Source organism: Helicoverpa armigera, chromosome 13 (genome assembly GCF_030705265.1).
Source record: "Helicoverpa armigera isolate CAAS_96S chromosome 13, ASM3070526v1, whole genome shotgun sequence".
Lineage (NCBI taxonomy): Eukaryota > Metazoa > Arthropoda > Insecta > Lepidoptera > Noctuidae > Helicoverpa > Helicoverpa armigera.
The window spans coordinates 7,076,766-7,092,360 of NC_087132.1; the positions used below are offsets into that span (position 1 = coordinate 7,076,766).

At 35.4% G+C, this 15,595-nt stretch overlaps 3 protein-coding genes across 23 annotated transcripts in view; 2 read left to right on the top strand and 1 right to left on the bottom strand.

The window, feature by feature from the left end:
- LOC110370755 (disks large 1 tumor suppressor protein) overlaps positions 1-8,964 on the top strand; it is a 31,382-nt gene extending 22,418 nt beyond the window's left edge. For 15 of the 20 annotated variants that reach the window (XM_064037670.1, XM_064037672.1, XM_064037675.1 and 12 more), the window contains 8 exons: positions 326-434; positions 1,000-1,041; positions 2,453-2,521; positions 3,792-3,941; positions 4,438-4,610; positions 4,997-5,106; positions 6,951-7,042; positions 7,260-8,964. In XM_064037670.1, coding sequence (XP_063893740.1) covers positions 326-434; positions 1,000-1,041; positions 2,453-2,521; positions 3,792-3,941; positions 4,438-4,610; positions 4,997-5,106; positions 6,951-7,042; positions 7,260-7,366 — 852 coding nt within the window. In that variant the 3' untranslated portion in view covers positions 7,367-8,964. The remainder of the gene's footprint in view (positions 1-325; positions 435-999; positions 1,042-2,452; positions 2,522-3,791; positions 3,942-4,437; positions 4,611-4,996; positions 5,107-6,950; positions 7,043-7,259) is intronic. The other 5 variants (XM_064037684.1, XM_064037674.1, XM_064037681.1 and 2 more) reach the window with 2 other exon arrangements.
- Positions 8,965-10,086: 1,122 nt separating this feature from the next.
- On the bottom strand, positions 10,087-12,019 carry LOC110370731 (large ribosomal subunit protein uL6). Of its 2 annotated transcripts, none has more exons than XM_021326645.3 (3): positions 11,900-12,019; positions 11,436-11,684; positions 10,087-10,442 (listed from the first exon to the last, which is right to left on the bottom strand). In XM_021326645.3, the coding sequence occupies exons 2-3, from the start codon at positions 11,674-11,676 to the stop codon at positions 10,111-10,113; spliced, it is 573 nt and encodes a 190-aa protein (XP_021182320.1). In that variant the 5' UTR covers positions 11,677-11,684; positions 11,900-12,019; the 3' UTR covers positions 10,087-10,110. The 2 variants fall into 2 exon arrangements, with proteins under 2 accessions (XP_021182320.1, XP_021182321.1); XM_021326646.3 differs by having other exon boundaries at positions 11,896-11,920.
- Positions 12,020-12,385: 366 nt separating this feature from the next.
- LOC110370716 (large ribosomal subunit protein mL46) lies at positions 12,386-14,687 on the top strand. The gene is made up of 6 exons (XM_021326624.3): positions 12,386-12,573; positions 12,759-12,942; positions 13,176-13,309; positions 13,549-13,691; positions 13,841-13,966; positions 14,490-14,687. The coding sequence occupies exons 1-6, from the start codon at positions 12,513-12,515 to the stop codon at positions 14,631-14,633; spliced, it is 792 nt and encodes a 263-aa protein (XP_021182299.3). The 5' UTR covers positions 12,386-12,512; the 3' UTR covers positions 14,634-14,687.
- Positions 14,688-15,595: the final 908 nt, after the last annotated feature.

Consider the following 15,595-nt stretch of genomic DNA (forward strand, 5'->3'; position numbering starts at 1 on the left):
TCGTTTTAGTAATATTTACATTTATTGTTTGGATATGCTAATGTTCTCGTGACTAACTAATACTAGCCTTAAATTGATATTTATTCGATACTAAGTCTTTCCTGTTTATTTTATTTGTTAGAGCGCGTTTTCTGTTGGTAAATAAGTTTTGCTATATTTTAAATACTGACATTTACAAATTATATTCAGGAACTGTATTCTGTATGTTCTGTGAATTAGAGGCTACTGCATAAATGACTTTACTGATAATTAACATATTAGGCTTGATAAAATACGTGAAATATTACGCACACATATTTTTATTTCGCAAATCATATTATTGCAGAGCCAGTCAACACTCGAAAGGAAAAAGAAAACACTGTCGTTCAGCAGAAAGTTCCCGTTCATGAAGAGTCGAGAGGACGGCAAATCTGAGGACGGTTCAGACCAAGAACGTAAGTTTATTTTCATATCACACCATCTCACTATTGTACCTACACTCGGTCACAGCACGAGAATCACTTCATTTAAATATCATTAACTGTTCACAGACATTATAAATAATGTATTATATGGTGCAGTGGTACGTGTAAAATGATAATGAACCTATTTAAATACTTCGATGAATTAATCAGGATTGTGGAGAACAAAATGACGAGCGGAGATGCCATAATAGAAATCTTGTAAGAAACTAGCCCTTAAAATGCGGGTGTTTGGGGGACGAGGAACGTTACTGTCTCCGCCCTACTTTGGAACCCGCCCATCTTTTTTAAAACCAAAAATCGGTGACAGATGTCCCAAAGAACCCGAACGCCTCGTGCGTATTTGACCTTGAAGAAGGCACTTGACCTACCTGTCTTATGGCACCTCCGCTCATCTACCTTCCTCCGTGATCAGGATGTTTGTGCAAGACGAAGGAATAATTGGTAATTCACAAGTCGCATACGTCACGGGTTTTGGTGTATGCTAAGTACAAAGGCTTCGCTGCACACACGGACTAATCAAACAATTTTGTTACAGCTTTCATGCTTTGTTATACTCAGGAGGATGCTAACGCGGACGGTAAGTCCACCTTCCCTTGTCCTCTCATATTTATTACTTTCGCTATTGTGCTGTTAATCGTATGTAGGTCATTACGCAGTTTTTTTTTCATGCGGCTGCTAATAACCACTATTTAAAGTTAGGTCGTTTTACATTGGAGCTGTTCGCTTATTCTAACCACGGAATAAATTCACGTTCGATGTTAAACGAGTGAATAAAGCTGCCCAAGTGAACGATTTATATAGTGTTACACAATTTAACAGCAATTGTACACTGTTTATAATCTGGGCAATTAAATAATATACTTGTAGATTTAAAGAAAATTCCATGTTGGGATTGATTGTCTTTGGTTCTTCAATTTTCTTCAGTATACATTATATATTATTATATTTACCAAGCCCTAATATTTACTTATGAAGACAAACATATTTATGATTCCCGATTTATATTTATTGTACTACCTATGTATTTTATACTTGTTATACATTATTTTTACTGTCGCAATGTAAAATGTAACATCATAAGAATGGGAATACACTCGAATATTCTTCAAGGAACACAGACCATTTTGTTGTGTGAACGTCACAGTGTAGTGAATTTTACTATTATCTATTTTTAATCAAAATGTACCGGATCTATGTGAGTAAATATCGCTTGTAGTGTATTGGAGACGCATGGTGATGCCTATAATATTAAACTATAGGTCTAGCAATACTGCCAGTACTCGGCATATGATTGTCGCTTGTCGAATAATACGATGTTGTGGCGACCCGCGGTGACAAGCTATGTACTTATTCTCTGTGTGTTAGATAGTTTTATTTTTTTAATATGCATCTCTTATCGCACAACTGTGTTTGTTCTGGTTTTCTTAAGATAATGAACATGAGATGTAACCATTAATTTTAGCTGTAACCGATTTGTTCGATACATTCTTAACAAATAACAGTTTCGTGTATCTTGGTGCTTTATAAAAATATTATAAGCAAACATTGCTAGAATATTTAAAGAAATTGCATTGCAAATCTAACATAAAATGTTTTGTATATCATGAAACATGGGTGTGTGATGAGAGCTTAGAAGTTACGATTTGGTGTTCCACAAGTAGTTTATGTTGATAATGAAAGTGGTCGCAGCGAGCACACGGGTTGGTTTGAGACACGTTCGGCCGCCGTCCCGTGCTTCTAGTTGCCTAACCGAAGCCAACGAACATCCATCATCCCGTCTATGAGACGATTTTTTTGATTTGCTCTTTATTTTCCCAAGCGCTATTCACGAACTTGTAGAGTTCAGCTAATACAACCATGCTAGGGAAGTGTCGAACATAGCTGTCGATCATCCAGTCCGGAGGTTCCCATCCCTGGTCCCGTACCGCCGTACGGACGCATATTGCGTTTATTATAAATATATGTAACGTTAATTTTTCTACGTGTAGGGGAAATCTTGTACCGAGTGGAACTTCCCATGATGGAGGAGATAACGCTCATTTATCTCGAGGACGAGAGTAAGTTTTGGGAGTGAGGCGTAGCTTGCGAGTGCCGTAGCCGATACCTTACCTCCCGCATTCTGGTTATGATCATCAATTAGAAATGTAGTTTTCATTTCAATAACACTCCAGTTTTTTTTTATTATTTGTCATACTTTCTTTATGTTCAGTTGTTTTTACTTCATACAAGGCGATGAGTCTAATGGCCCGGGCGTGGGTCCGGGCGTGGGTAGGCGCGGTGGGCGCTGGAAGCACTCGCCGCATGCTCGCGCTTCACGTCACGCGCATGCACGACAGATCTCACCACATTCTCATACGAGCTTGTTTTCGTTTTCAAACGCTGTGCTGGTTTCTTTAGACTTAGTTGTTCTCGCTTCAGATGTCTAGGGCTGTATTATTATTATTAGCCTAGCTACATACATATTGACTGTTGTATTGAGATGTGTACATTTGCTTATTATACTTCCGTTGAAGACGATATTGATGGACATTGAAGAGCCAGAATTAAATAAATCATACCTTGAAACATGTTGGCAAGACAATAAGGTTTTATTTAATCTTGGCTAGTAGATAACAGATTCATGTTGTTTAGAGTAATTTAGAAAAAAGCATTATACAATTCGATGCGTAAGAAATTGTTACTTCAATGATACTAATTTTAGTCAAACTAATGTATTGCAATGACTTTTTCTTGCGTCGAAGTGTAATTTTATTCCAGAATTATGATTACGTAGCAGGCAGGTGTTTTAATGCATTGCCTTCTCGCTAAGTAAGTCGAAACAATACCGTCAACTCTTATAGTTTTTATTCTTATTATTATACACTTCACTTCAAGATTTTGCGCTTCCAAGAAATATTTGACTTAGGTTTAGGTAGAACTTGATTATTTTTTATGACAAATGTAGAACGTTATTTTCTTATTATTATAACGAAATAGTGAACTCTTATGAATAAGATTAATTTCCCTATAGATATCGTAAAACGTGTTTATTGTGTATTGAAATGAAAATGATTGATTTTCCAGCACAAGTTTTGCACGAAATAAATTATTTTGATATCAGCACAAATCGCACGAATGATGTTGTGTACACATTAATGGTTGTTGGTTACACGAATATAAGTGACATTGGATTTTGAGCTGGTTTTAACTGTAGAACGTTGGAGAGACAAGTCCCTTACTTGATAAAAAAGATACGCACATAGATGGGCACTTACGACTGTCTTCTCGAGGTAGAAATATTTTCAACATACTTATTTAATATTGTGACTAAAATGTATTGTTTTACAGGTCAAGATGAAACGGTGCTATCGTATGAGACCGTTCAACAGTTGACCATAACATACACGCGACCCGTGATAATCCTGGGCCCTCTCAAGGACAGAATAAACGACGATCTAATATCTGAGTTTCCTGAGAAGTTCGGCAGCTGTGTGCCACGTGAGTTATTAATTGTATTTTTTTTATATATTTATAAATAATTGATTTATTTAAATACAGTAACTGCCTTGAAAATGAATTACTCAAATCCTCTCTCTTTCAAGACTCAGTTTAAAATAATTTTCTTTAGTTATTACTGTAAAGGACTCCCTCCTTAAATCTAAAGAAAGCACTTTCAATTTTTATTTAAAAGATCTTATTTATTTTCCGTAGATTTTTCTTTTAAATACTGAAAACGTGCCAAGCATATTCAGGGTTACCACAAGAAAATAAAAAAGCAAAATCAATATTTATAAATATAAGAATATAAATATAAAAATATAAATAGAAATATAAGAATATAAATATTGATTTTGCTTTTTGCTTTTTGCTGCGCATAAATGCGAATGGAAAATGGATTTTAAAACCTTTATTTCCCATGGAAAATGGACTCTTAGACTTTCATATAAAGCACAATTTCCCTTAACCTAAAACTAATACATGCTACAATTCACAGACACGACCCGCCCCCGACGCGACTACGAAGTCGATGGTCGCGACTACCACTTCGTGTCGAGCCGCGAACAGATGGAGCGGGACATACAGAACCATCTGTTCATTGAAGCCGGACAGTACAATGATAACCTGTACGGTACCTCCGTCGCGTCCGTCAGAGAAGTCGCTGAGAAGGTAAGATTATTATAGATACTGTTTTCCCGCGGTTTTACCCGCGTCCAGGGGAATTATTGGGACTAACATAGCCTATGTTACTCGGGGATAGCTTCGCAGCTGTGAAAGACTTTTACAATTCGGTCCCGTAGTCAGTTTAGAGCCTTCATGGTGCAAACAAAAAATAACTTTATGATATTAGCATAGAGATTAGATTTGTAGTAAGAAACAGAAAGTCTAACAATCTGTCTTCGTAAGCATTATCTTTAAATATTTTTCTATTGTACCAAGACGTAACAATTAAGGTAATCTGTGCTACTTATACGTCGTGAAAATTCTGCAATTCAATTTTGAATGTATGTAACATTAATGTATTCATGTAAGTAATTATTGTATTCACATTACAGGGAAAACATTGCATTTTGGACGTGAGCGGTAATGCAATCAAGAGATTACAAGTAGCGCAACTTTACCCTATTGCCATATTTATAAAACCAAAGAGCATAGAGTCTATAATGTAAGTACCTTTTTGAAATTAATGACGATGATGAAATATAGGTAGCATATACAGTCATGGATACATAATTAAAGACACCCCCCGACCCGAAGTGAAATAAATAGTTATGGTACTGACATGAGCTTAAGCACGGTATAAACTGTAGTGTAATAATTATTAAAACAAACATTACATTGTGTTCTTTTAATTAAGGACAAAAAATATTTTCTTTCTTTAATATTTTAGATATAAAGCTCTATGGGAAATGAACACTAACTTTTGTAGCTGATACTTGGCTGGTCAGCTAATTAAAGACAGTTAGGGCCCAGTTAAGAAAAAAAAACGAAAGATACAAATAGTTGCCATACTTTTTTTTAGAAGTGAGTAAACTACTTATGAAAACTCGAATTAGGTAATAATTTAGGTTTATTTCATTAAAAATTTTCATTTTAGTCCTATCAATAAGACTAGAACAAAAATTCTGGTAAGTAAAATGTTTTATAGGCTTTTTAATATTATATTTTGACATACGGATTTATTCATACCACTTGATCTATAGTAAGGACATGGTAATAAATTTATTATTAAAGATTTCTTATCAATGGCACTAAAAAAGGCATGGTTTGAGAACAACTCAAAACCGACCCCAAGGAAAACTTGTCCGCAAACAGACTTTAAGGCGGTGCTATAGGCAAATGGTGAACCATTTACATGATTCGGTACTGGTTTTTTTGGGAGTCATCTGATGCTAAAAGGACGACAATTGTGTCTGCAGAACTTTTAGACTACAACCGGGTCGGGAAAAGCTGTAAGGCATGGGTATCGGAAGATGTTACTTTTGGAAAAGCACCGCGTGTCCATACTGTAGTTGGCTATTTCTATCAAATGTGAAAGGTGCAGTGAACAAGTGTTCAAAAATGATTTTTTTTCTCATTAAACAAAGGGATACGAATAATTCTAAAATAATGTATCGAAATTAGTCGACTCCAAAACATGAGATGGAACCAAAATACACTAAGAAAGTTCTCAAACATAGGAGGCGAAAAAGTAATAGCGTGGGGCTTCTCTCCACTACTTGGTGTGGTGATCTTTTAGAAAGATATTATTAAAAATAGGCGAATTCAAGTACTATAATATTTTAGAAATAGCATTTTGTTATAATTATGCTAAGCATAATTTACCGGTCCTTAGCGCTTTCCAAATTAGAAAAGTTCTGAAAAACACTGTAAGAGTAGTAAAAAGGACTCTTTGATCGAGGAACTTATGACGGTTTTGGTTTGGCCCATCGCAAATTTAATAGAAAAAAAACTGGTGATCGGGCAGAAAACACAATGGCGATAAGTCATACATGAAACATTGATCAATTTTACACAGACTTTTATGAAGCATGGAAGAAAATTCCCGTAGCGACTTAAAACAAAACTGACCGCTTGCACGCTTAGGGATGTCGTGCTGTCATTGAGGTAAAAGGAAATAAACCAAATATTAGTACTCATTAGTATGCTTAGTTACAGTGTAGGGAATGTTGTTATAGAAAAGTACCATCAATAATATTAATAATTTGCATTTCTTCCTCTGAGCAAAAGGGAGTGTCTTTAATTATATGACCAGGCCACGTTATGGTTCATACCGCTCGAGATTCGGATAAAGCGAAAAAAACTTGTCGCGAAGGATCACTGAAGATAGTCTTTAGTTTTAATATTTCACAATGCCCTCTTAAATATTTTAAAATAGAAAATAAAGTTCCAGTAGCAATCAGAAAAAAGAAATACAGATGAAATGCGGCAGCAATTTAAGATTCCAACAGTGTCTTTAATTATGTGTCCATGACTGTATATTTATATATGTATTTTCCTTTTTTATAGGGAAATGAATAAACGAATGACTGAAGAGCAAGCGAAGAAAACTTACGAACGTGCGCTGAAGATGGAACAGGAATTCGCCGAATACTTCACCGGTTAGTAGACAAGTTTCACATAACAGATTTTCAAGCCCCCTTATTTGAGATGTAAGGTTTCATAGTTGGTACAAACCAGAACCAAGTGATAGATGTTTTTATTAATTATTGGGTTAAAAGAAAACGTACGGGTCCACTCTTTTATCAACATCCTATAGAGACATTATGGCTGGATTAATTGTTATTTGTGATTTATAATCGTTCATGTATTTTACAGCGGTAGTGACGGGCGACACGCCGGAGGAGATCTACGCGAAGGTGAAGGCGGTGATCACGGCGGAGAGCGGGCCCACCGTGTGGGTGCCGCGCCGCGACCCGCTCTAACACGTGCCTGCCGCCACCCGCCGCCCGAGCCACTGACCGCTCGGCACCGCGACGCCTGGCCATTTCGCCTCTTTTTACTATTATTACGATCAGACTTTCTTCAATCACCGCTTCATAGATAGACCATATCGGAGTTCATTTAGCGTTATCTCGAAAATTAATGTAAATTTCCCCCCCCTCGTGGATAGTCCACCGACGATAGCGTTCACTGTTGTTTACTAAAATTACGCTTATGTTTATCGTGCAAATCTATTAACGAGGACGAGTCGTCGAATGCAAGTTTTATATCGAATTATTATTTTTAATTCATTGACAAAGCCCACTAATTGTGCTTCAATTAACTATGTAAATTTATTGTATATTCAATGACATTTTGAAATGGTATTAAACATGTTAATTTACTCAGGTTGCTAGATACATTTTGAATTTTCGTCAGTGTTAAGAGTTTACTATTATATATTCAGATAGTGGATTTATGTAATGAGACGAGTCACGTGCACAGGTGATGTTGAACCGCTATATAAATTGTATACCTACTAGTTATGATATAGTTACGCTGTGTAGTTGAACCCACCTCACGCATGGCTAGTGTAAGACGTACATAATCAGGATTATTTGCTCAAGCGGCAATCTATATCGTATCGTAACCATTGAATCTCATGACATTTCTGCACACCGTTGTCCTCCTTCACACTTTAGGCGAGGTGCAAAGTTGTTTGTTGATCATTTTTATAGTAAGCAATTGTGTTATATGGTGTGAAATGTCTCACCAATTAAATAGTGTTTGACATTTATTTATTGAGAATTTTATTTTCTTACGGAATAATTGATGCTCATCTGCAAATATGGCACTAGACGCGAGCATGTAAAGCTTAAGTTGCAATATACTTGTTGTTACGTCGTGGCGTATGTATTGCTAATTATTATGACCCTAATAACAAAGTAATGATTACCCTGAGTATTATGTATTACCTTAGTATAAACAATACGATGCATATACTTTTAAATATTAAAAAATGGTACTTAAATATTTTATGATATGTTCAAATATAATGAGAATGTTAAAGTATTAACTCATACATGATGATAACATGACAAATGCTTATGACGATTTCTACAGAATATTTTAATTTTTGACAATAGAAAGGCATTACGACAAACAATTGGTGTAGTACTGATAAATTGTTGAATCCACCGATGAGGTTTGACACTGTTTATATTTATAGTAATATTGGCCGAGCACTATTTTTCACAAATGTTAAGTCACTGCCGTTTGTCGTGATTCCTTTTTGCAATTTTTGTTGTGTAATGTAAATAATAATTATGATAGATATTTTAATTTATTTTTAAGATTCTATATCAATGTATTAACACCATAGTCACGAAAATGGTTTATTTTTAAAGCTATTTATTTTATCATTTATAAGTAGGTATTTTATTTAATAATAAATTGAGTTTGTGCAAATTAAGTGTATAATGTCTTTTTAACATGTAGTTTAACATTTTAATCCACATCCATATTTGCAGATGTACAATGTTTATGAGTTAGTGATGTTCAATAGAATAGTTTGAATAAAATTATTTACGTTGAAAATCGATTGTTGTTATTATTTTCTTACCAGACTAATTTACCCCTTTATGGCATGAACAATAAAGCCTACCTTAGGTACACGGCTCATCAAGGGTTGAGCACGATTGATCCTATAGGTTTAATAATCATGATGATATCGTCGAAAGCAGCTGTTCTCACGAGTCATAAGTTGGAGCTGGCATAGGACTCGAGCATTTAAGCAGACGCAGGTGCAACTATTTCTTTACTCTCATAGGGTCAATTCCCACTGAAAGAGCAGCGGCCGTAAGAGCACGGACAATGTAAGAGCGCGGCGCGGTGCGGCGCCGCGCTCGCGCTCAATCACTTGCATTTACGGCCGCTGCTCTTTCAGTGGGGATTGACCCATAGAGGAAGATGGGACGGAAATCTGACATGACCGGAGATCTTACTGCTGGACTCTGGGCCGATTTGTGAATGTTTGACAAACTCACAAAACTATTTCGTTCTGTCCCGGGGACCGAACCAAACACCTCGTGCACAGTTGTCGCGCTTGCGGTCGCTGGACCAACGAGGTAGTAATCTCTTTTTTTGGTTCGTTTGTACCCTAAAGACTTCGAAACTATTGAACCGATTTGAAAATTATTTTACTGTTGGAAAGCTATTCCCGATTAACTCAAGCTACATTTTGTACGGCACTAGTTCTCACGGGACGCGAGTGGAACCTCGAGACAGCTAGTTTAAAGTAACGGAATACAGAGATAAACCATTCAAAGCCGAAAATCGATCTCAGTGGCGTGCACTTGGAGAGGCCTATGTCCAGCAGTGGACTGCGATAGGCTGATGATGACCATTCAAATTAATCTAAATAGAAATAAAAGGGGATACTCAATTGTTTATAGAAACTACATATTATCTACATGAGACAGAATCTATGCACCCTGTATACAAGTGGAATAAACTCAGCCTTAAAATTAATTAATAACCTTGTAATTAGATTGGCTTTTAGTGAAAGTTAATTTTGATATTTGGAATAGTCAGTTAACAGGTATTAAGTCTTGCAATATGCAATTATCTAGGTGCATCCTTATTACTAATGATCCATACAAATCACTTTCTTTGCAAATGGGCTTGTTACTTGAAAGGGATCTTACAAATAATACAAGAAAGATCAATTTAAAATTATTTTATGTCCTTAAATCTCATCCGCTACAACAGTTGTCTTCTCAGACACATAAAGACCGTCTAAGAACTTTCTGATGTCCTTGTTTTTGACTGTGGTTGATTGTTGGATAAGGGCAGCTGAGCTGGACACATCCTCCAAGGAGTTGCCTTCAATGATCAGCTCGTCCTTCTGTTTCGGGGAGTTGACGACAGTCACACCAGGTGCCATCTTTACCCTCCTGATGTACTTCTCACCAAGGAAGTTACGGATTTCAATCACGCTGTTGCCCTCAATGGTGACACAGTTGATGGGGAAATGGGCGTATACTGAACGCATTTTGTACTGGAATCCCTTGGTCACACCTGAAGCACAATTTATTGATAGGTTAGTCAATGTTGGAATTACACTTGAAATACTTTATCATGGAATTGAGGCAAATAATATAAACATAAAAAAGACATTCTTTTAAGTCTAGCCGGCGAAGTATTGAACCCTAGAATTATTTCGTTTTAGCTAAAAACATAAGAAGACAATTTAGTGTGTGTTAGTTATTCACTAAATTGTAATTAGTGCAAAACAATTTTAATTCTCAGTTTCAAATCTATACTAATATTATAAAGGCTTTTGGACCGATTTAAAAAAATATTTCAGCTAGAAAGTTAAACTCTTCCTGGATAATACAGGCTTTGTTATATCCCGGTCAGTAGTTCCCATAGTGCACAGGTAAAATAGCAGGAAAGCAGCTAGTAATATAATACCAAAAGTAAGCAGTTATAGAGGTAACAATGGACATGAGTAATTGGAGGGAATTCCTGGTTTTCTAATGAAGAGGGAGAATTCTTGCTACACTCCAACCTTCTATTCAGGTAAATAATAGTTACAGGTTTAATGTTCAGTTACATGGCAAGCAGTATTTATCCATGCTTTCATAGTAGTATTTTTTCAGCGTAAAACATAGAATAGCTCTCTTTTTGGTCAAAAGTTTCAATGCTGGGGGTGATTCCATAAATGATTTGATTTCCCACAGGTCTGTGCAATATTTGAATATGAAGTGGTGTACAAACTCACTAACTAATTACAATTAGTAAAGCAAGATCATCAAGTTTAACAGTGCAAGTATTAGTCAAGGAATCAGAAGATCACAACCAATTTTGATATGCAAAATGGCATAAAAGACTTGGTACCTAATATAGTTTGGTTAGGTTCACAAACTAGCAACTGAAACAGACTATTTGACGATAACTACTGTTTCCATCTCTTCATCAAGTTTGTACACATAGTATCAAGAGTAACCTCAAACATATTTTCAGGTTATAACACTCGTCAGGAGAATAACAATACAAGTAAACAATTACCTTTGATCATGTTCTCAACGTGTGAGCAGACTGTCCTGACAGCGGCGAGCTCCTTCTTGGATCCGAACCATTTCTCTACCTTCAGGACTCGGGGACCAACCATGCGAATGTCAACAGCCAAGTGCTTGAAGTTCCTCTTCAAAACTCCGCGCGGTCCTTTCACTGTCACCAACCGCGATTTAACGTGTACAGTGAGCCCCTCAGGGATCTTCACTTTTTGATTAGCAACTATTTGCTTCATGGTCAAGCCTAAAACGATAACAGAATTGGTTATAGAACTTAACCTGTTTGTTGTAACACTTGTCAGTCAACTGGGGGATATGTTTTAAGTTTGGTAACTGAAATATAGTTAAGAACTGATGCTACGGGTTATTCCTCATTTAAATTAAGCACTAGCACATCGATATATATTAAATTTCAGGAGATTTTCATGGATTTTCGCAATTACAAACATATTCACCTACTTTCTTTGACACAAGAGCCGGAAAAGGCAGAATCGGCAAAAAGGTGTTACTAGTATACAAAATTATTGAATATCATATGGCTGTTATTCTCGTCAGTGTGTCGGACTTTGTCACAGACTTTGTAACTGATGCTATTGAAATCTTAGTCGATTGTATTCGAAATTCTGTAAATATCTTTCAAAGAACTAGCACTATTATCATAGACTTAGTGAATTATTATCCAGTTTATTTCATCCAGCGTACTATCATTGGCTGTTTACGCACCTTTAACAGATGCCTACAACGAAGTGTGCATAACAATTCATACTTTAGTCGAATAATATGCTAGCTAACTAAGCTAACTAGCTCTAAGCCATATTGTTACACCTATTTTATACATTGTGGAATGCAAATAAATAATATGAATATGAATAACAGGAAAGTATAAATGCTAGAATATCAGTAACTAAGAATAGTGTCACTGTCAATCAAGGGTCAGCTGTCATTCTCAGTGTCAAATGTCAGGCGAGGGAAAATAAAAATATAAAATACGAAAAGGTTGTATTTTATAGAAAATAATAAATGTAAATAAGTCTAATTGCCTTATCAAATTAATTCGTGAGTATAAGTAAAAATGTTATTTAAAACATTTGTTCAGTCAGAGGTCAATCTGTGTCGCAGACTTTTAACTAGAGGTAAATAACTTTCAGGTTATTTTGGTTATTTTACAGGATGTATTTTAAGTTTTTGAATGAGAACTATCTTGTAGACAAATTATTTTTTTTACACCCATTTATAATACATACCTAATACAAACCTTTTATTACGATGAATTGCCTTATCATAATCTGTTACAATTAATCTATTGTTGGTTCTTCAGGTCTTAGTACCAGCCCCAGTTGCCTCTCATCATGGGATATTGTCACGGGAGTATGTGTCGAGAGACTGCCCGTAGTGACTCCACCATTGAACGAGATGCAGAAGAAATACAAAGATTTGTTGAACACCCTGGAAATAGAGAAGAGTATGAAGTCTGCCCATGAGATTAGACATGAACAAGACAAGTTAGTCTCTTGTAAAATAACAATTTACTTTTAATCATATAACCTTGTTTACCAGTACATAGTTCTAGCAGTCTCTATGCCTACCAGATAATGTAATAATTACAAAGTGTCTATATCAGTTCTAATTAATTTTAAATTCATTTTTAACTTCTTAGGCTTAAAAAGGGTCATTCCAGTATAAATAAATAAATTAACGTAAGTATTAGTACAATGACCTGTTGTTGTCTTTACAGGGTGCAAGCTGAGCTGCTAAAAAATGAGTCTGCTGACGTGGACATTGATGCAGTGAGCAAAATCACAGCACAGGACTTTGAAGACGCTGCCAATGAGGAGCTGGCACAGTTTCAATTTGCCAGTATAGAGACAGGTAATTCATTCAACCAGTACCTATAATCTATGGGCCAATGAAGCCTGAAAATATAGGTTTTTTGAAAATTAGGATTTTGAATACCATTAATAGTATTTTTCCACAGTATGATAACAATTATGTCTATGATGACAATAAAAATCTTTCCTAACTACTGTGATTAATTTTCTTTATCCTCTATCTTCTTATTCAGAATTATTTTACACATAAGATACTCCAAAATATTTTTTTTTATTCAGATGCTGACAAGAAAGGCGACAAAACATCCACAGAGAGATGCCTTCAGAGGCACTTGGTATTAGTGACACCAATAAAACTGGGATCAGATGTAAAAACATTATTGCCTCAGGGATTGTGGAAGGAAGGAGAAACTCTAAGACAGGTAACATAAAATAATCCTCCAATATTTTTCATATAATGTGACTGAATAAAAAAATACACATAAAAAAAACATACGATTTTATTAATATTAGATTAAGATTTTTTATATATTTTTTCTGGATAGCCTTTTATATATATATTTTTTTCTAGACTGCAGAAAGGATAGTAAAGGAGCATTGTGGTCCAGAGTTAAAAGTACAATTTTTGTCAAACGCACCATGTGGCTTCTACAAGTACAAATATCCTTCAGAGGTCAATGGAAAGATAGGGGCTAAAGTAAGTATTTACAAAATTGTTACAATATAAAATAACAGGTTAAAAGAATGACACATTAAGGTCAATTGCACGAAAAAGCTACAGTGTGCGAAGATAAACATTATTTTAATACAAAATGCATTTATTATTCACAACTCATAAATAATGATACAAATTGCACTACATACTAATTATCGTATAAATTATTTTATTTGGAATAACACTATTCTGTCTCTATTTGAAACCGCGAGATGGCGCCACTAACGTCGATCTGTAAATTATTAACAAACAGACATCAGAAATATGGAAAGTAATCATTGACAGGTATATGTATATTAAAAAAGTAGAATTTGACAATTTGTTGTAATGAGTTTTTAACCGACTTCAAAAAAAGGAGGTTCTCAGTTTGTCTTGTATGTACGTGTCTGTGTGTGCGCGATTATCTCACTTTTGACTCAACCGATTTTAATGTGGTTTCAGCATAGTTATTGAAATTGCTTTAAATTTTTGTAGAAATGTTCAGTATCTACAATAATTGTTCCAGGTATTCTTCTACTACGCTAACTATAAGAGCGGCAAGCCAACCAAGACTAAAGCGGACTGGTTAACCCGTAACGAACTGGATCAGATACTGCCTGACAGATATAACAAATCTGTGAAAGAGTTTCTAATAGAAGAAGCGCATTGATAGTTTGTATGTAGCATAGTAATTGTTGTAGAAATAAATGAATAATTAATTTAATTGTGTCTTGTTTTACTTATTCCCATATTGGTTCGACATTTTATCAACACTATTTGGTGAAATGAAAATCTAATCACTCATGAAGCTTGAAAAGTACACTGTTGCTTACTTTAGTCCACTGAAAGTATCAATGTAAGCTGTGTCATCCTAACAGATTATTTAAATACTACTAGGTAAGCGGTGGACTGATAATATAATTAGAGATGTAGACAATCTTTCCCATTGGATAACCCTCCTAAAAATAGAGATGTCTGGAAGGAGAAAGAGGAGGCCTTTACCTATACAGGATCCTTTATAAGTTTTTAATACGTACTAACACAACTCACGAGCATTTGAAATGTAAAATACGGATGTGGAAATAAAAGGCTTAAATAAATAAATAAGGTAAACGATTACCACATGTGTGCTTGATCGTTAGGTACTCTTTTACGCATAAGATGCTGAACGGATTTCCGTGAAATTACATTCACGGTAGCTTATCTTCTTACTCACCAATAAAAAACGAGTGAAACCGCGGGGAACAGATAGTCGAAAGAATAATAAATTGATTTATAAAAAATACTGGATTACCACAAGGAGGTGCTAAGAGCTCTTAGGTATAAAAGTCACTCTACCTATGTCACACACGTGTCTACTAGGAGTTTACCCATATTTGTGACTTGTACCTGGCAATAAGCTCCCTCCTTAATATAATATGGGGCCAATAGTTGGTCTGAAGTGGTAGAAAGGGTGGACTATTCTGTGATAGGCCTTCGGATAAATTAAGTCCCGGACAAATCGGAGTTAAGCGTGATATTAATATGTTTTTAATATTTTAAAATACCTACATTTTCAAGTTTTCCTTAAACTTTATTTCGTAACCCGAGAGGAAAAAAAGATTTTTTAAAGTTTTCTGCATACCTATGCAC

Bases quoted from the DNA above. Each gene is read 5' to 3' on its own strand.
- LOC110370731 (XM_021326645.3), bottom strand. From the start codon at position 11,676: ATGAAGCAAATAGTTGCTAATCAAAAAGTGAAGATCCCTGAGGGGCTC. The intron at 10,443-11,435 runs GTAATTGTTTAC...ATTGTGCTTCAG, and splicing joins CGTTGAGAACATGATCAAAG to GTGTGACCAAGGGATTCCAG.
- LOC110370716 (XM_021326624.3), top strand. From the start codon at position 12,513: ATGTTATTTAAAACATTTGTTCAGTCAGAGGTCAATCTGTGTCGCAGA. The intron at 12,574-12,758 runs GTAAATAACTTT...TTGGTTCTTCAG, and splicing joins TCGCAGACTTTTAACTAGAG to GTCTTAGTACCAGCCCCAGT. The intron at 12,943-13,175 runs GTTAGTCTCTTG...TTGTCTTTACAG, and splicing joins ATTAGACATGAACAAGACAA to GGTGCAAGCTGAGCTGCTAA.